General features: G+C 42.5%; 1 protein-coding gene across 6 annotated transcripts in view; it reads left to right on the forward strand.

Annotated features, from left to right (window-relative positions):
- The window catches only part of PRDM10 (PR/SET domain 10), a 46,811-nt gene that overhangs the window by 7,251 nt on the left and 19,729 nt on the right, over positions 1-19,831 (forward strand). For 2 of the 6 annotated variants that reach the window (XM_082330705.1, XM_082330709.1), the window contains exons 2-13: positions 397-550; positions 2,799-2,988; positions 4,831-4,995; positions 6,629-6,688; positions 9,468-9,587; positions 10,611-10,818; positions 11,202-11,443; positions 12,499-12,702; positions 14,732-14,804; positions 15,449-15,566; positions 16,533-16,662; positions 18,796-19,023. In XM_082330705.1, the coding sequence (XP_082186831.1) occupies positions 2,896-2,988; positions 4,831-4,995; positions 6,629-6,688; positions 9,468-9,587; positions 10,611-10,818; positions 11,202-11,443; positions 12,499-12,702; positions 14,732-14,804; positions 15,449-15,566; positions 16,533-16,662; positions 18,796-19,023 (1,641 nt within the window). In that variant the 5' untranslated portion in view covers positions 397-550; positions 2,799-2,895. Of the gene's footprint in view, positions 1-396; positions 551-2,798; positions 2,989-4,830; positions 4,996-6,628; positions 6,689-9,467; positions 9,588-10,610; positions 10,819-11,201; positions 11,444-12,498; positions 12,703-14,731; positions 14,805-15,448; positions 15,567-16,532; positions 16,663-18,795; positions 19,024-19,831 lie in introns of those variants that run through there. The other 4 variants (XM_082330707.1, XM_082330706.1, XM_082330708.1 and 1 more) reach the window with 4 other exon arrangements.

Below are 19,831 nucleotides of genomic sequence, written 5' to 3' on the forward strand. Positions count from 1 at the left end.
ACGTTTCCAGGGAAATGTGCTTTTCTGTGTATTTTGGTGATGACAGAATTTATGAGAATTCGGAGATCCAGTCTTTGGTAGGAATGCATACCAGAGGGGTAGATCCTAGGGTGTATTTTGAAGTACAGAAGTTGAAAGCATCGGCAAATCCTGCAGCTCCTGATATTGTCTGATTGTTATTGCTACACAATTGGCTGGGCTGAGCAGTATATTTTTTTCATTTCTGTGAAGAACAGCAATAACACTACTGCTTATAGAAACTACACCACCGAGCCACTGAATTTGGCTCAACCTTGTTTTTCTCTGAGATTAGTCTTAACTTTTAAGACCATGGCAAAACTTGAAATTACTGTCTTCTGCTTTCTTCTCCAACTTTTTGGTACTATTTTTTTGCAGATATGAATCTTAATGCCCAGTTTTGTCTGTTAAAGACCCGTCTGAACCCTTCGGTCTCCTTTCCGCTCAAGTCGTGAGTTATTTGTGCCAAAATGAGTCTGCAGGAGTGAGTCAGCATCTTCCTTCAGACCTTCGGTATCTGCTTGCGTGGAAGGTCAGCCAAAAATTCTGCTACTTGTTGCACCATGTGGAATTAGCCAGAACAGTGCCTTTCTCTTAATTCAATCACCGGTTAATTTAATTGCATGATTACTAACAGGATAATTATAGTTTAAAAAAACCCAAACCACCCAAACTTGAAACCTCTAGCATTTATTTTTATTTTTCTAAGCAATTAGGTAATTGATTAAACTACTGGCTATTGTTAGTGCAATTACCTCAATTGGCTCTTGATTAATAGTGACAGTCCAGAAAAAGAGCTGTTTGGGATAAACCAGCCGATGAATATCAACGGGATAGGCATTTAATTTTATGTAAACGTTGTTGTTCAGATTACCTTACTGACATAAATACTGTCACGTTTCACGCAGGCAGTTCTAGACCTCTTGGTGATTGTGTACCAAATAAAACGAGCGATGGAGTTGAGTGAAAGTGGTAGAATTAGGTATGAGCAAATCCCTGAATTAATCCTTAATAAGAACATAACAAGTGGCTTTGAGAGAGCTGGATGAAAGGTACTATGTAGGGATGGATGATATTTATTTATATATTGGAGCTTGTGTGTGCTATAATATATATAAAAATAATATTTATTTGTAAATGACTCTGGCTTTCAACACTTGGAGAGCAAGGCTGGTGTTTATCAGCCCTAATCATTGTTTGCTGCACTCCATTTTTCCATACTAATGAGATCCCCTAGCTGAAGCGTTGTGCGCAGGTACACGTATTTCTTTTTTCCTTTTCTCCTCAGTGCTTTTTCTGGATGTTTTGTGTCAAATAATATTAATGCAGTTAGGATTTCTGTGCCTTTATCCCAGAACCTAAGGATGCGTGGGTCTAATAGGAAGTCAGAACAGCCATCGCACCGCTCCTCAGTCTCTGCTTGTGTGGGGGACCGTGTGGCACGCGTGTACTGTGTTGCTCGGCGTAAGAAAGCAAATGTTAGGCTCTAGTCACCACTAATGGCATGACTTACTGTCTAGCGATGCCCAGAAATATCTTCCGCACATTTTTTTCTTTGTATATGTGGAAGGAATATAATTTTTTTTCCACCGTGCAGTTCAGTGACGTTAGCCTGAGACTTTTCTGTACTATTGATTTATACGTTCTGGCCAGGACCAGTGGTACAGTCAGTGCTCCGGTCTGCAAAGCTTATCCGTAGCTGGCAAAATGAGTAGAAGGCAGAAAGTGCCTGCTGCTTTTTTTTTTCCCCCTCCTTATCTTTTTTTGGCTTGTCATTGACAAGCCAACTGCTAGCATTTATGGGAATAAATTATGACTAAAATAATTTGCATTTAAAATGCAAATGAATGAAAGCGTCAGCAAGGAGCCTTCTGCTTTCTTCCCGGCGCACAGACGGGGTACTGGCATTGGATCAGCCCAGCGAGGCACTCAGTATAAAATAAAGTTAATTGGACTAGCTGAAAAATGAAATGGGCTCAGCCTCATGCTAATTCCTGGGCCTGTGATTTAATATGACATTAGAGACGAAGGATTGGGAAGGTGCTGAACCACTGACTAAACCAATCAGCAGAGCTGTAAATTAGAGTTCTGAGATCCCCAATGGCAGATTGAGGAGCCTCAATAAAATTGCAAGAGGTGAATAAAACCTAGCTTGGAAGCAATTTGTCAGGATCTTCAGGCTCACGTGAATTAGCGTTTAAGTTTCATTGTTCTTTTTCTAAAAGTTGTCGATTGTAACACTGCCTGAATACCAACTGGGACCGCAGTTTTGTATAAGGTGGAAGCTGCCTGTAGATACAAAGTCAGTTGGTTCTCCAAGAAAACCTCTTTCAGACGTACCAAGAAACCGGTGATGCCTCTCTGAACGTAGCGTTTTCTTGTTGGAAGCTTAAGGTCAATTTTCTGCGTCGTTTCTTGATTTCTGGGCCCGTAGGTGCCGGAAGGACAATGTGACGAATATTTTGTGCGCTGCTTGCGGCCAAGGAAAGAAGTGCAGGAGGAATTCCGTATAATCTTTTGGTGCAGGAGGCATTCAGTATAATCCTTCAGTGCAATTGTAGCAATGGTTGACTTGTTTCCTCCTTAATAGGACATGGAAAGTAGTATACAGCAGAACTTGAGCGTGGTAAATGAGAAAGCACATGTTCGTACAGCCGAGCCTGCTTTACTCTGGCAGTGTGTTCCTGTCGTGCAGTAGCTGATGATAATACCTCATATCTCCGTTCTGCGTGTCACGCTTGTTTTAATATCTCCATCTCTCTTTTTTTTTTTTTTTATAGCCATGTTACTGAAGATCACCTTGTCTTCTGGAAGTAGAAACACAGTGAACAGATGAATCTATTCAGCCAGACATTCCTGCAGTAGATCTGTCTCCTCATGGAGCACCACGGCAGGGAGGAGATGGACTCAAAAGAGGAAAGTCCTCAGGTGTGGGCTGACTCTGCTGAGCAGGAACAGAATACTGCTCAGGTGACTAATGCCTTCCAGAGCTCCTGGTTTCTGTTCAGACTGGATTGGGCTCGGTGCGGTGGCTTAGCAAGCAGGCGGTCCCATTTGACTGTTTCTTACAGTCTGGAAACTCAGCTTTCATTTGAGGAGAAATGCAAACATGTCTGTGGTGATTTTGGATTAAAGCTTCAGAACGTGAGCTGTGCAAACCACAGCAGTGAATGCACAGACATCTGAAACGAGCTAAACGAAACCAGCCAGTGGCTATACAAGTTTCAGTGTCCCAGTATACGTATCACCATGTGGGAAAGGGTATTCAGATTAATGAATATTAACAAAATCTGTGGTCTGTGGCAGCCCATTTTGATGACATCAGTCGAATCAGTTGGAACTGTGGGTGGACCTTGGGGAAAGTAATATGAATAATTTTTTTTTCCAGTCAGACATCTGGGTAGTGGGGAAGGGAGAAATGTTAATTGTTAGTGACTAATACAGTCAGATTCTGATGTATGCGGCTAGTCCTTCTGTCTCTGAGACAGTGCAGCTGAGAATTTCTAGAAGACTGTAAATGGATTTATTCTTTTGAATATGTTATGAAGAGGGTGCTGCATGTCATTTGACCCACAAGCTGAGAAATTCTGGCTCTCCTGGTAATTTCCAGCTTTGAAATTTGCAAAGGAAGGCGCTTTTCAATGGCCTGTGTTCTGTTATCTGTACAATGGGATAACCATACTGTTGTTTGCACATGGCGGTTATAAGGCTTAATTAGTATTTGCAGAGTGCTCTCCAAATGTGAAACACTGCATGCATCCTTACCGTCGTGTTTGCAGGAGGATTTATTGTACAGAATCAGCACTGAGCATCTGGGGGGGAGTACCAGGTGTCTTCTAAAACAAAAGCTAAAAGGTGAAACAAAGTAAATAAAATGATGCCACAGGGTTTTTTTCCCCCGTATTTTTATGTGAAAACATTTTATGTGAATATGAATATGGCTGCTAAAACTAGGTTACGGGCTAACTGTCCTATTTTACCCATGTGCTGAAAAGGGTTTACAGCATGTAAAGGGTGTCAAAAGATAAACATGTTCCTACTGCCACTAGAATTAAGTATTCTAGCTTGTTTAAGGTAGGCCACTGATCATCATTTACGATCATAACGTTCTGTGAAGATCAACTTGTTTGGATTTAAACTGCTGCCCTAGACATAACTTGTTCCAGTGGTCCTTGGAATCATTGCTTAATGCTTTCCGTTATATGTTTCTCTGTTTAAATAGTTGAATTTTCTACTGATACTGTATGTATATACTACAGAGAAGCAATCTAACATACACTATTGCTTCCTCGTGATAGGTGCAGTGCTATTACTTGAAGCAGTAGCAGAGTTAATAGGTTCTGTTAGCCGTTCATCAAACAGAAAAAAATACCTCTAACTACAGAACTAGCTGAATGAAGTAATTATCATAAATCCAGAAAAGAATATGAGAATAAAGTCAAACAATGTACCAATAAATCCCATAGATACACTAGTTCAAATCTGAACTTTCTTTCTCTTATGAATGTTCAAAGCATCATGCAAGAACTGAGTATGGGAAGGTGCCCTTTATGCCAGTTAGGTCTTGAGTTAAAATGCAGAGTAAACCCAGAAAGTGATGGTAGTTCTTATGTCCAGATTTCTGTGTTGCTAGCATAATTCAGGTGAGATTTTTAAATGGGTGTGTGCAAAACAATTGGCTAGTAGTTGGGACACAAGGTACTCTCTGCTTTCCAAGGCACCTCTGCAACCGATGTGCTTTTTATTGTTTCCCATAGGCATACGACTGCAGAAGTTTCAGTACAGATCTAGGTTTTTTTTTTGTCTTTCCAGGTGCACTTTGTCCCTGAGGGGGGGACGGTGGCGCAGATCGTGTACAGTGACGAGCAGGACCGTCCCTCGCAGCAGGTGGTCTACACGGCGGATGGCACCTCCTACACCTCCGTGGACACCTCGGAGCACACGCTCGTTTACATCCATCCCGTGGAAGCTACGCAGGCATGTGTGGTTCTGAGCCCACCCTCTTTTGGCACCTAGACAATGAAATGATCTTGTTTGAGATTAAAGCCAGCTACCAGCCAAGTGATACGACTGGAAAATAGCAGGCAGTTGCTCTTAACGCTTTTTTCTGCCCATTGCTGAACAGAACTTCATGCTATTTATTTGTCTGATGTGTGAATGTGGTAATCAAAGGATGTCGAGGCTATGAATTATGAAATGCTGATTATTTCACTGAAGGTGGATGAGATAATAATTAAACCAAAGGTGTTTTCCGAAACGCAGATAATCTCTACAGAAATTCTCCCTCCGTTGTGTTCAGTAAAATGCTAAGAGCGATCCGTGTGTCTCTGGAAGAGTCCTTGTTTTACATAGTACAGTTGTCATAATTGATAGTTACAATAACAGGCATGTCTTTTTGCAGAGGATCTCAGTGTAGGCAATCTAATTTTTTAGTCTCTCTTCAGAGAAGTTGATTTTATAGATCTAGGTTCTGTTTCTTCTTCGTAATTACATCAAATGGCTTTTATTCTCTGACAGCATGTGTTTATATGGCGTTAATATAGCATGCATCTGTACCTCTGTGTGGACAGATGAAAAAAAAAGGAACAGGCATGCTTTGTCAAGAATGTTTTATATTGTCTTTGCTGACAGGACAGATTAGCGATGCTACAAAGTGCATGTACTTGACGCCTGCAGCAACGCTGGCATAGCCTCATGCGGCGTGGTCTCTCTTGTGCAGTTCTTAGCTCTTACATAAAAACAATTCCTATGTGATGGGGTGTTCTGAGAGGGTAAGGTATTTTGAGAGGATATCTCCGAGGAAGTTACTGACCACATAACTCTAAAACTCTGAATACTCTCATTTTGTCAAAAGAAGCGTAGTATTAAGACGCTCTCATGCAGCGGAGATGAAATTATCAAAGCGCTAATGGAATTTGTGTTATGCCATGCTTTATTTTGTTGGAGCCAGACTGCTACAAGCTCAGGTATTTCAAGTTCTGGCAAAGTAAGCAAGGCTGACCTCAGTCAATACTTAGTTTTCATGTGAGCCGCGCTTTTCCTAGGCGGAAGCCCTCCCATCAGGGCCGTTCTTGCAGGCTACAGTAAGAATATTGGAGTTGGCATGTCTTCTATGAAATTAAAAACCCAACACCCTGGCCGTATCAAATTCACCTGTAGGATATGCCTGATACCTGCATGCTTTCTTTTGAGGAACTCCCTTGTGAATTTGCAGAAAGATAAAGTTAATAGTCATCTTCTGTCCTGCCCTCAAGTGTTACTTAGCTTTCATACAGCTATTGAATTTCATTCTGTAGAATTTATCACATCAGCAATTGACAAAGTGATTTCTGTGTTTAAAAAGAAAACCCCGTGAAGACTTTTAAGTATATAGATGAAAAGTGCCACATAAATATGATATTATCTTTTTATGGAGTACCTAATTTTAGTTTAATCTCTATGCATGTAGGTTCACATGGGTAAGCTGAATTAGTCTGCTGTGGTAACAGGCACATTAGAAGTTAGCAAAGGATCAAATGGGGATCGCTTCTTGGTGGCAGGGTAATTTTTGTGTGAGTTGAGAGTAAACAACCCCAAGGCCGGTTTGATAAGCCTTTTTCACTTTGTCTAGACTCTGTTTACAGATCCGTCCCAAGTGGCTTACGTTCAGCAGGATGCCACCACCCAGCAGGTAAGAAAGACATTATTTTCCTTGGGCCTGAAACTGTAAGGAAACTGTTACTGAAGGTAAAGGGACGTTGTTGTGGTGCTAGAGCGTAATAAGCTATCTCTGAATTTGTCAAATGGCAGTCTTCAGTCATGTACTGTCATCCCAGTGATCGGGGCAAAAAGCTTATGATGAGAAGCCACTATTATCTTGGCTAGTTTGCGTATGAATGACAAGCGAACTTAAGAGAGTTTGAGGGTTTTTTTTTAAATTCATATTCAACAAAAAGACTAATTTACTGCCCCAGATATAATGAAAAATCTTTTAACAGTGTCCCTTTAAGTCAGCAAGCTGATGTGGCCTACTTTATTTTAATGTCGTTCTGGAAAGACTGGGTCCTCATACAGATTCTGATTCAAATGCCTTGAAATTCATAAAAGGCTCTCAAGGGATAGAAATTTTGGATCAAATTCTCGATTTACCAGAAACTTCACAGGAAATGAATTGTAAAACCTGAAGAAGTTTGATTACTGGCTCCCTTACCTTACCAGGGCATCCCAGGTCTCATGTGCTTGCCAGTGTGAAGTGGGCTAGGAACAGAATAAAATTAGAGCCTGTGTTTATAAAGTTTTGATGATGCCAAGTTTTGATAACACTTCTTTTTTTTTTTTTTAATCCGTCAAGGATGGGAAGGTTTTGTTGTTAACTTTTACTAGTATCTTTGGGAACTGTGTTGTGGTAATTGGGTATAGGTGCTTTCAGATCTAGATCTGTAGTTCAAATTCTCTGCTTGTCATGGAGACTTAAAATCATTACTGCTTGGTAAGTTTTTAATGGCATGTGTGAATTGACGTGTTAGATCTGAATCATGACTAAAGCCATCATTAAAATGTGTATTTATTGACAGTCTTGGGGCAGAGTGAAGGGTTGAATGTGCACTGAAAATAAATTTTCTTCTTGCTAAAAGAAGACCTTATAAACTGTTGAGGCACAGGCAGGAAACGATACAACTGACAGTAAAGGTGTTAACTCTTTTCTTCCGGTTCTCTGGAGGTATTTGGAGCGTCATTTTGGAATTTTCTGCCACATCAGTTTCCTTGCATTAAGAAGCCAAAAAATCCTATTTAATTGTCTTAAAGCTCATATTACAAATAAATATATGATCTAATTAAAAATAGAGATTACCTATATGTGCAGTGCAAATGACACTCTGACAGCAGAGGTGGTGTGGTGTTGCTATCCCGTGTTGAGTCTCAAGGGCATGAGCACTTGTCTGTGTGTCCTCCGCCCGTCCTCCCTTCCAACACGGTCTGACAGCAGTCCCAGCAGAGATGTTCATTTGCTTGTGAATGGTTCGTCCCTCATTAGGGCAGCTCCTGCCTTTGCGGGTGTTTTTACATCAGCATTTCATGTGGGACATCCCTGAACTGACAACAAATGTTAAAATAATAATTAAAGCTCTTCTTGTCTTTCAAAAGAAACTTTATCTTAAAAAGAAATTGAAAGGTTTTTAAAAATAATGCCTATGTTCCTTGGAGTGTCTGACATGGAAGTGAAAGTAAGGATATGTTTGAAGTGTGATTAGTAGTAGGAAATGCTAATATGAGGTACAAATAGACACAAGCTTGTGCGAACCTCTCAGTGCTGGCAGACCTGGAGGTGTGCCATCGAATAATGATGCCTTTTCTGTTGCCACTTGGCATCAGAAATGTCAATACCAGACAGCTTGGTTCAGCTGTCGTCTTGGCAATTTCCTCCTCGCTGTCACACGGTTCCCTGAAGTCTTTTTGCTGTAGTTTTTAAGCAGTTTCATAAATTACTCTTAATACCTCTTTAAACAAAACAACTAGATGTGAAGTTTTAAGACTGTCTATCTGCTGCTGTTATGGATTTTCTTGTCTGCTCCTTTACTGTTGGCAGAACCCGCTGTTCTCAGTTTTATCTGATATTTATTAAACACTCTGTAGAGGGGCAGGGGATTTAATTTTAGCGTAAAAGCTGTTTAACAGTCAGAGGCACAAACTAGAAGCCACATGACGTCAACTGTAGAGAAAGATGAAAAATCATGCGGGATAATGGTGCAAATTCCCGCATAGGTAAGCGAGAAGTAAAAGACAGGAAAGGTGATTCCTAGGATCTTAATTCTGCTTTGTTTTATGACTGAATGGACGGGAGCAGCATGATAACATGCCGTAATTTTCTTGTTACTACACAAGAAAATGAGTATGAAAACAGCCAAGAATATATAGTGTGACCAAATACTGTAAAGAAAAAATAATTGTTGGACTCCTCTCACTTGAGTGCTTGATCTTCCAATGAGGTCAATACACCATCTTGTTTCTATAATGGGTCTTGGTTGGCTTGAGAAAAAGATAGGCAGAAAGGAGATGCTTCTTTTTCCTTCTTTACCTTTTCCCGTACAAAAAAAAAGAAAGTAAATTTGCAAACAGAAAAAAAAAAAAAGACCCTAAATCACTGCTATTACCAAAAGCTAAAGAGCTCCTCACATCTGTTTTTAGAGCAGTTTGAACCCCAGCTGGATAGGACTTTAAAGCCAAAAGTGGGAGATAGGAAATTCAAAAGCTGCAAAATCTAGACTGAGTTTGGAAGCTTTTCCCTTTGTCCCTGGATCTGCAGGTTTTGTCCAAGTCCATCATCCCTACTTAAAAAAAAAAAAATCATTAAAATGCTGCAGTTTCTGACCTAGTGTAGGGCTGCAGGGAGCTTTGCATGCAGGGCACTGCCCATATGTAAGTGATGGATGGAAATGACGCAGTGCTAAAATGAGTGCCTATAATTTTAGGTAACTGTGCTCTTGCCTGCTGCTGCTCAGAGCATGAATCCCACCAACCTGTCCGTGCTCGGCAACGTTGCCGAATCCCCCCAGCCAATGGCTCTGGAGCAGGGTCCACAAGCAGATAGAGTAAGTTGCCAGGCACCCTTTTCTTTTAAATGTACAAGTACACCGATTTCATTGCTCCATTGTCTCAGGTGATGAAACGTGTCTGAGTGATACGGGAGGAGATGTGAGAAAGCCGTAGCACAGATTTGTACTGTCTTTCATAGTCTCACCGTGGAATGTGTGGGGTTTTTTTAGGGAGAGATTGTGTATTTAATATACAGAGAAGCCTGTTCTACAGATTGTTCTGTCTTGAGCAGCCACCTTAAAATACTCTTCTCGGCTTTGAAAAGCAAAGTTAACAGAAGGTGTAATGCTGACTGTCATGTAGGACCAACATCCACTGGGTCTCTTTGCCAGTCTTTTAAGACAGCTTTACTGTGCGTAGTATTTCTTATTCTCTACCTGAGAAACTGGCATGGGTGGTGGAATATTCTGTGCAGTGCGCTTCAATTAATTTTTGCTTTTTTTTTTTTGTAGGGAAAGAAAGGGATAAACCTCAAAATTAGTGAGAGGATACAATGCCCTCAACTGTCCTCTGTGTTCCATAGTTTATATCTAAGTCCCCGTGTTGTCTCATCCCTTATTGATCTCTACATGTGTGCTCTGGGGATTGTTTTTCTTTGATTGTACAATAGGAGAGAGAAGATCGTGTGTCAAAGTGCAGGATTCTCTCACTTGTACAGAAGAAGTTAAAATACAGCTTTAGGCTCCAGATAATTTCCACAGAGCCTGGACTTTGTTTCAGACCTTCTGTGAGGGCCCAGAACTTCTCTGATTTCAGTTTCTTCTCCTGAGAAGTCGGTCCTTGACAGGGTAAAGCTAGGTAGTGACACAGAGCTGTCCTGAGCGAGGCTGTCAAGGAGCAGCAATGCGAAACATCCCTCAGCAATCGTTCCTCATGTCGCTTCACTTGCCCTTGTCCTTCTTTCCATTACCAAAGGAAGCAGAAAGGGTAGACTAGCGAGAACCTTCATTGCTCGTCTTTGTAGGAGTGTTTTTCCTCGTGCATCAGTTTTGATTGTTTGTTGTGAATTCTCTCCTCAGGCATCATTACCGGTGCATAACCAGGTGTTACCTCCTATGGAGGCAGTGGATGGTTCTGACCCTTTAGCACCTCTGCAGAATCAAATAGCAAGGATGGAAACGAAAGAGGAAGATGATGAGGATGAAGATGAGGATGAAGATGGGGAAGACACTGACATGGATGAATGGGATCCAGATCCGCCTCGACCCTTTGATCCCAATGATTTGTGTAAGCATAAGAAGTAGTATGTAGTGTATTAGCTGCCCTTCCCTTGCTTCTTTCCCCTCCATCAGCTCTCTAGTAAATGGAGTCGAAAACCATTCAGATTTTAGCAGTAATAAGTAAACCCCTTTATACCCAGAAATGTAGACTCATATTGGGCTGCTTTACTGAAAAGACAAGATTCTGTCTCAGGTGGAGTCTCTGAGCTGCTTTGTTCTTCATTTTGCAGGAGGCTGCCCTCTTTGATGTGTTAAAATGTAGACAGACTATTGGAATAAATGTTCCCACAGCTGAGCCAAAGATGTTTTGAGAGAGATAAGGCTGTCTCTTCTAAGCTGGTGCGTGAGTGTCTGCCTGACGGTCATGTCCTCTCTGACTTTGTGTTGTAGGGTGCGAGGAGTGTAATAACGCACATCCTTCTGTGTGTCCAAAACACGGACCTCTGCATCCGATCCCAAACCGGCCTGTGCTGACCAGGGCAAGAGCCAGCCTCCCCTTGGTGCTCTACATAGACAGGTTTTTGGGAGGTGTGTTCTCCAAAAGGCGCATCCCAAAACGCACGCAGTTTGGACCTGTGGAAGGACCCCTGGTGAGACAAACTGAACTCAAAGACTGCTATATCCATTTGAAGGTAAGAGTGCGCACATGTGTGTGGGATGAACTGTGCTTAAGCTTTGATTTTCGTCAATTTGTCGCTCTGCCTTGATCAGTTACTTCATTAGAGATGTTCTTTTGTTACTTCTATCTCTGAATGTAACTCAGAGATACCCAGATTGCTTTGGCTTGAAATCTGCTCTGTTATTCAGGGAGACACAATAATTGTGGTGAATATTCTGGCATTGCGGTGTTATGATACATAGGACGCATAACGTGAAACGCTGTGAATCACTCTCACGTGGGCTGAAGCAGCATCTGGATGTAAAAATAGCAGCCCCATATGAGGATGTTTTGCAGCAATTATTTTGTGTTATGCTGTAACTTAAGTGAAAAATATTTTTCTTCCCCTTTCCCTCCTCTCCCCCACAACATGTAGGGGAGAGGAGAGATTTTTCTCCCCTTCCTCGTGCCAAGTCGTTGGCGTTGAGGTATAATGGATTTGACTCTCTTTTATCCATTTATTTACTGGTTTCATTATAGGAATTGGTCCTTTGTTTGCTGGGGATTAGGTCCACAGTCTTAGGAGCACTGGTCTCTGATGGTCGGTGTCAGACAAGGAAGTTGCGACCACAGGCGGATTTGGTAACCCAACAGAAGTTCAGCTAAAGAAGCACTGCTTCCAGCTTGAGGCAGTGGCATGAGTCAGGGAACGAAAGGAGAAGTGGCTCTGCCAGTTAGAAACATCTGACAACTGATGCCCAATAGCCTACTAAACCTCCAGTTTCTTGTGTGCCTCATCTATAGCCACATGTCAAGTACCGTGCCTGACCCTTTTAATAAATGCTTCTTGCCCTTGAAAGCCATGGAAGGGTCTATCGTGTCTCCCTAGTTAAATCGCTACCTGTTTTTAAGTATTTTTAAGTGCTGCCTGTTTCTGGATCCCTGTTAGCAAAGAGAGAAAATTGGCTATGCCTTCATTGCTCTCCTACTGTCAAAGTTGCATGGTCATAGTAGTTTATTTAAAAACTCAAGTATTTTTGAACCTGCTGCCAGGCAGTTACAGTCGTATGTAATTGAATTTTGCTTCAGGTGTCTCTTGATAAGGGTGACCGAAAAGACAGAGATTTGCAAGAGGACCTGTGGTTTGAACTTTCTAGCGAGGCTCTTTGTAACTGGATGATGTTTGTGCGCCCAGCTGAAAACCATCTGGAGCAGAACCTGGTAGCGTATCAGTACGGCCACCATATTTATTACACTACCATTAAAAACGTGGAGCCCAAGCAGGAACTCAAGGTATGGCATTGCTCGTGTTTCGTGACTCATTTTTTCTACTGATGAAATCAAATCTTAGAGTTGCTACCTAGTAAGTGCATCTCCAAATGCCAGAAATGATTGCTGTAAATAGTTGTAGGGCTTTTTTTTCCTGATGAAGCACATGATGGCCTAAATCAAGTGTCACTGAAGTCAGTAAGTAGTTAGGCACCGACTGACGGATTTTAAATGAGCTTTGGCTCAGGTATGAAATGAGGAGGTTTAAAATGAGAGTATGTAAATGATTTGTCTGTCACTGTCATGCTTTACACTGCATATATTTTGCTGATGCAATCTAATTTTTATTGCAGCAGTCTTATTCTTTTTAGTTCTGGATGCCCTTTCCAGTTAGTCCTGTGTGCCCTTGACTTGTTTTCTGGTGCCTTAAGTGAATATGGTCTCTCACTTTACCTGGCTTTCCTGGAACTTTTGAAACTTTGCATGTGGAAAATGATAAAGGATATTGTGACTTCCCCGTGAGTTACTTTTTGTTCCCTCTAAAAATGTATTGATTACTTTGAGCTCAAAGCAGTGTGGCTGGCTGAGATGGCCTTCGTTTTCAACATCTTTTGGGGAACTGGGGGTAACCAAAAAACTTTGATATCAGGAAATCGTTTGTTCTTCTTCAAATCTTTTCTTGCACGTAAACTTCAACAATTTAACAAAAACCAGTTTTAAACACACTGAGCTAAACCAGGGCAAAAGCCTGCTTACATGCCTGTTGCTGATTTTTAAGAGTAGGATTCTTTTTGCTTTCTCTGAAGTCAGTCCTTAATTTGTTTAAGCTGAATCACTAGAAACCTTGTTAATCTATTTTAAGTGTATCCAAACATCATTTTCTCAACAGTTTTTAAATCAATTTGAAATCAGACTTCAATTAAATCTGTGCAGACCTGCCTGGAGAAGCACCATTTTTCTTCCTTCGTGTGTTAGTGGTGTCTTTTGGGGTAAAATGGGTTTGATAACTGAAAGCTAATTACCTAGGCTCTGTAACGGGTTTTCCTCCCCAAGTGGATGTAGGGCATTCATATAAATTGTGTCCAAAGGTTGGACTAGGAGGATCAGTCAGGTAAAGCTGAGAACTTCTGTATTGCGTGACAGGTGAGTAGTCTAGGAGCCCCAGGCTTTCTTCGTTGTCCAGCGCAATGCCTGCAAAGTAACGCGCACCTGCTAGTGAGTCTTTGAAGGAGTTAGAAATGCCACTCACCACTGCTATGACAACGCCTGCGGCCCACTACAAGTTTAAACTTGCCCAGGTTTTTCATGCTGAAAATCTATTTGTGCCTTCTTTAAGAAATCTCTTCTAAAATGGAACCTTTTTAATCAAAGAGTAAGATTAAATGAGAAACGAAGCAAGAATTCTCAGCTAAACCTGAGCATCTGATTTTAGGCTCTAGTAAACTTTGTCTTTTTGCCTCCTGTGGTTCTCTCTGCTGAAGGCTTCCTACATCCCTTGTTTAATGGAAGTGGGTCCAGTGTGCTGCAGCTTGGCAGTTCCTTGTTTTGGGAAGCAGGACCGTATTGCTCCAATCCTTCAGAACTTCAGAAACATTTTAAATGAGTCTCTGTAGACAGTGCTGCCTATTGTCTATGTAAAGAGAGCAGGAAAGAAACGGGAAGTCCCCCGAGTTCAAAACCTTTCCGTTCCTCTTGGTACAACCAGTAACAATACTCTGCTGACATCCGTCCTTTGCAATCATACAGTCGGGTCTAAAGAGATTAATCTTATTTCCTTTAGAGCTACTGGTAGCCATGTGTGAGATTAACATTCATATTAGGAGGCTATACCTTAAAATTAAATGGATATGCTTTCTGAGCAAAGCTCTTTTATTCCTCAGCAGGGGCATATTGATCTCAATAGGCTTTATTATTGTGGATGGAAGGAGGAATAAGAGTCGGTGGTTGAGGCGAGTGAAGTAAATGTATTGCTTAAAAACCATTTTCAAATGAATTCCCCTTAGTTCTGGTTCCATCTAAGAAAGCGTTCTGTTATCTTGTATCCCTGCTACAGGTGTGGTACGCTGCCTCTTACGCAGAGTTCGTGAACCAGAAGATCCATGACATATCTGAGGAGGAAAGGAAGGGTAACTTGAGCTCTCGTGCTCTCGGTTTTTGCAGTGTGGTGATGGCTGGGTGTTGTACTTCTTAGTCACAAGTACATGGCCTGTGCAGTGCTCCCAAATTTCTGCTAGGTTAAGAAAAGTTAGAGCAAATCCAGATTGTATTATTGGGACTTAGTTCTGCTAACTCTTCTCATGCTAATATTACAATAATTTAACATTCTGCCTCAGTTTCTGGGAAGCATTAGGTTGCTGCTGGAAAGAGGTATGTTTCTGTACTTGATGTCTAATGTTGAGTCTGTGTCATAAACCGATGTGCTACTGCTTTAGATTGAGAAATTTCTCTTGACCTCCCCTAATTTATGCCAGAGACACAATCCTGTAGGTGTTCTTTCATACAAGGGTATATTTCAAAATCTCCCTGAATTTCAAGCAGCGTATATATTCCATATGAATTGTCCCCAGCGACCTTTTTGTCTTTCTGTGACGAGCTGCAGTCATGCCACAGCTAATTGGAGTAGCGCTGGGTATTCTGCAGGCTGTCTAACCTTCAGGGGAGAAATACGGCCCACAGAGGACAGAAAGGTTGGGGGGGGGGGGGGGGGGGAAAGAGGTGTTTAATTGTTGGTGACTGAAATGCTGTTATTGACATTTCCAATTGAACATAGTTCTCAGAGAGCAAGAGAAGAACTGGCCGTGCTACGAGTGCAATCGTCGCTTCATGAGCTCGGAGCAACTCCAGCAGCACCTCAACTCCCATGATGAGAAGCTGGACTTCTTCAGCAGGTACTGAAAGCTCTAGCTTTGTGTATCACTGTGGTGCTTCCCCAGACTTGCAGAGAGGAGGGTCTTTGCCCTGCAGATCTTACTGACCAACTTGGGTACCCATGAGAGAAGGGCTCAGCACCGGAAGGTAAGAATATGGCACCAGGAAGCTGACTGGTGTACGAGACTTTGCGAAAGAAGTAGCTTGAGGGAAATAAATACCCCGTTGAAACTGGTGAGACTTTTTTGGTTTGCTTTTGTTCTGTTTGCTGTTGACTTAAAAAACTGCAATATTTCAGTACCAGAGTATTGAAATACTGATGCTCCTCAGAGGTATGCAGATACAGAGCTTGGAGAACAAGACTTCTAGTGCTTTGGCTCCTCATTGGGCTGGCAAGATAGTTTATCCTGACCTATTAAAAGCTGAACCTAGAAACATCCATCAGAGAGCAGAAGACATTGGTGCCAGCTTTTTTTCTGAAACTTAGCAAGTGGCTGCATTTTGGTGTGGTTTTTTTTTTTTACACAGAAAATTGTTCCCTTCGGTTTACTGCCTGACATGAATGGCTAAATGCTTTTTTGGGGAGGGATGTTATGGCTTCAGGTTTTAAATTGGTTTCCTTGTGCACTTGTTCCATCTAGCTGAAAATGCTTTCCAGCACACTGTACACTGGGGTGTTGGAAGTAGGAGAGTTGCCATGGCAGAGGACTTGCTAGAAGCCAGTAGTCCTCTCAGTTCCATGATTAGTGAAATAAATTTGTATGTGTTCTGGACTTGGATTTCTTATAGAGCACGAAATAGATAGATACCAGGCAGTACCCTATTTTTTTGCTGCCAGAACTTCTTCAGGTTTTATTATTTACTGCAGGCCATTGTTACCGAGTTGAATGGGTGAATAGTGATGCTGGGAAAGAATGCATAAAATCAGTGGAGATTCCAAATCCATCTCTTTTTGTCTCTAACCTGGAGCACTATGTATTCTGCAGAGCCAGAGGCCGAGGTCGTGGACGAGGAAAGAGGAGGTTTGGACCAGGCAGACGCCCAGGGCGCCCTCCCAAATTCATGCGTATGGAAGTAACCAGTGAAAACGGGGAAAAGTGTGAAGAAGGGACGCAGGTATATTTTGGGGGATTGGGAGGAGGGAAAAAAACCCTATCACGTGGGAAGTAAACTCTTGACTAAAATAATTTGGGGCATCGGTGCAAATTGAGGGTGTGCTTTGGATTTATACCCAAATAATTCTTCATTTTCTAGCTGTGATTCTCTGCTGGGGAGCACGCTACTTTCCTTCCGTAAAAACTGTAAAGTCACTTGCATTTCTACAGCAACTTTCATCCTGAAGCACTTAGCAGTGAGATAGGTTATTGCAGCAGTTTAGCAGCATCACAAAAGTAATTTAGACAGTAAAACTGTAATGGGAATTTAGGTTCGTATTTGTCCTTTCTGGAACGTGAGGTCAGAGTCTGCTCTGTTGCTGATAGAATTAAATCAGTTTGAGCTATGATACTTTATGATGTTTTAATATTAACAAAAGGGCCTCCTGTAGGCATTCTTATTGCAGAATGTTCTCTTGCTGGTGACTGTTGGTTATATTCTGTAGGGATCTAATGCGATGCATTTATCGAAGGAAAAGGCCAAATTCTCCCTGATGCTGACCATGCTTAGGTTACCACCAAGTCCTTTTATGAAAGGTGACACGAGGGATCGGTGGCTCTGTTTTATGACTTAGCTGCAAGCTGCTATCTGGAGCAGTAATTTTCCTCTGGCATCTCACTGGGTCATGGTTCAGTGCTGACTCAGAGGGAGGAACGTATATGTTGCCTGTGAATGCCTGCCGCTCACTTTCTGAGCATGCAGAATTGCCCTAAATGCTGCATTAAGTGCAGACAGTTGCAAGGTCACCCTCTTTGCAAGCCGACGTGACCCAAGCCAGCTCCATTTAGACAAGTAAGCATAATGCTGTTCCCAAATTGTTAACTCTGGAGAGACAGGGCTTGCAGTCCCGTGCTAGTGCGTCTGAATGGCCTCTGGACTGGAGGCGGCTCACATCCTGCCGGCTTGGAGCATGGCCCAGAGCGAGCTCACGTGCGTCCATGCGGTCGAGCAGGGCCGTGGTTATGTCCCAGGCCTTTGGAGGTCTGCTTGCCTCGCTAATGACTAGGCGCAAGTTCATCGGCCTGAGAACGTGAGACTAGGATCCTGTGGGCACAGTTTAGTGTCAGCAAATGTGAAACCTGCCACCTAGACCAGGACCGGACATTTGGCTGGTATATTGCTCTACTAAGTGTCTCTATGGGGTAAGCACTCGTGGTTTATAACAGCTGCACTCCTTCTGGCACCTCCCTGTTTTTCTGCTCCCACACCTGCTTTTGTGCTTTGACAGTACCAGCCTTGAGCTGATATACTTTTGGCGCTCTGTTTCCTAGCTTGTGCTTTTAAGTTTCCTTAGTTGCATTAAGTGATGTCAAGGAAGGATCTACGGCTTTTTTTTTCCTCGTATTACGAGAGGATTCCATCCCAGAGGAGCTACTGGAATTTATACAGAAAGAATGTAGAAATTTGATGTGTGCTTCCTGCTCCCAACACCCTCCCTTTTCTTTTATGCTAATGCAAAAAAGGAGGAAAACAGCTTTGTGTAATAAATAAGTGATGTATGCAGCTGGGTAGATGAGAGTATGCAGAGCTCAGAAACTGGATAGCAAAACACACGGTGCACGGTATAATGACCTCGTTTGTCACTCTCCAGTTCAGCACTCCAGCTAGTTTGCTAGAAAGGAGAAGGCACTGCAGAAGTAATACATGATAATGTTTCAAAGTGACAACAGTTTCAGCGAGACAGAAGTTCTCTCCTTTCCCTGATCTGTGCGAGTCACTTTGGTCTTAATTTCTTACAGGTCAGCCTACGTCATCTTTGGTTAAAGCAGTAATAGGGTCACGAGTGCAGCGGAACTTGCTTGGCTGTTAACAGCTGCGTTATTTTGATTGTGTGTGTCCGATCGGACGGTATGATGGCCAAGAGAGTCGCCTACCTGCAGCGCTGCTTCCCTAGCGCTCTGAATCTTGTTGCTGTAGGTGGAGGTGATCTACTGAGAGCATCAGTGGAACGCAGTAGGGAAGTGTTAGTGTAGGCGCGTTTTGTTTATAGCTTGTGATTAAATACGTAGAAATCTTGTTGTCTGCTGAGTATTATCAAAGCATTTTTCAGTGGGTGGGGGGAATAATCACTGGTTGTATGATTTGCGATTTCAGGACTTGCTGCATTTTTCCAGCAAGGGGCAGTTTGATGAGGCCGGACAAGCCACACTGAATGGGCTGGAGCAGCAGGAGCAGACTCCAGTGCCATCAGAGACGCAGTCGGCACTGGAGCAGCAGTCAGAAAACCACCCGCTACAAATCCAGCCGCAGCACGATGAGAGCACGGTGCCTACGCAGAGCACCATGACAGCAGATGACATGAGGCGAGCAAAGCGTATCAGGGTAAGCAAAGAGGACGGCGGCTCACGCCTTCTCTCGCCCTCTCCGTTTGCTGTAACCCAGAGAATGCCGGACCTGCCTGCCAGGACCAGCTGGTCTCTTTCTCTCACTGTCGTATCCGTTTCCAAATCCTGAATAAAGCATCCCATTCCGAGGAATTTTCTTTGCACTGAGAGGAAGACAAATCTCATGTAAAGAACTAGTATCTCATGAGATGCTGGTGAGAGCTGGTCACCAGTTGGAGCTGATTCAATTCCAGCACAGTAATTCTTTCATAGACACACAGTCCCTCCGAGCTGGCAAGCAGGAGTGCTTCAAACAGCCGGCTGAATCATGGTACTGTGGCACAGAGTGATGACTTGTTCACAGCACCATCTGTGTCTCTCAGAACTCTTGTCTTGCAAATAGTTGCCAAAGAGGAACCACAACCTCAGTTTAGATCCACTTAGTTGATGATGTTTAGTGGTAAAGTCCTTCCTTGGGGTAGAAAAACCTGCCTGTCTTTGAGAGATTAAAACCTGTGCGAAGAGCTTTGTGCACCGACAGCAAACACTTTGAGCCTGAGCTTTGTGTCAGCTGGGTGAGCTGGTTTTTTTTTTCCTCTACTGCGTGTGGGAGGGAAATGATTCAAGCAAATAATCCTTCAAGCCATGTCACTGTGAGATTGGTTTATTTAGCCTAAAATCTTTCTTTTTCTTCCACGTGTAAAATTTTGATTACAGAAAGGAACAGCTGCAATTGGGGTAAGACTTCATTTTTAGGGGATGAGAAAGGATTAGAGAGAGAGTTGAGTAACTGTTCTGGATAGGAA

The sequence above is a fragment of the Platalea leucorodia genome (assembly GCF_965183815.1).
Source record: "Platalea leucorodia genome assembly, chromosome: 20".
In the NCBI taxonomy this organism is placed as follows: Eukaryota; Metazoa; Chordata; class Aves; order Pelecaniformes; family Threskiornithidae; genus Platalea; species Platalea leucorodia.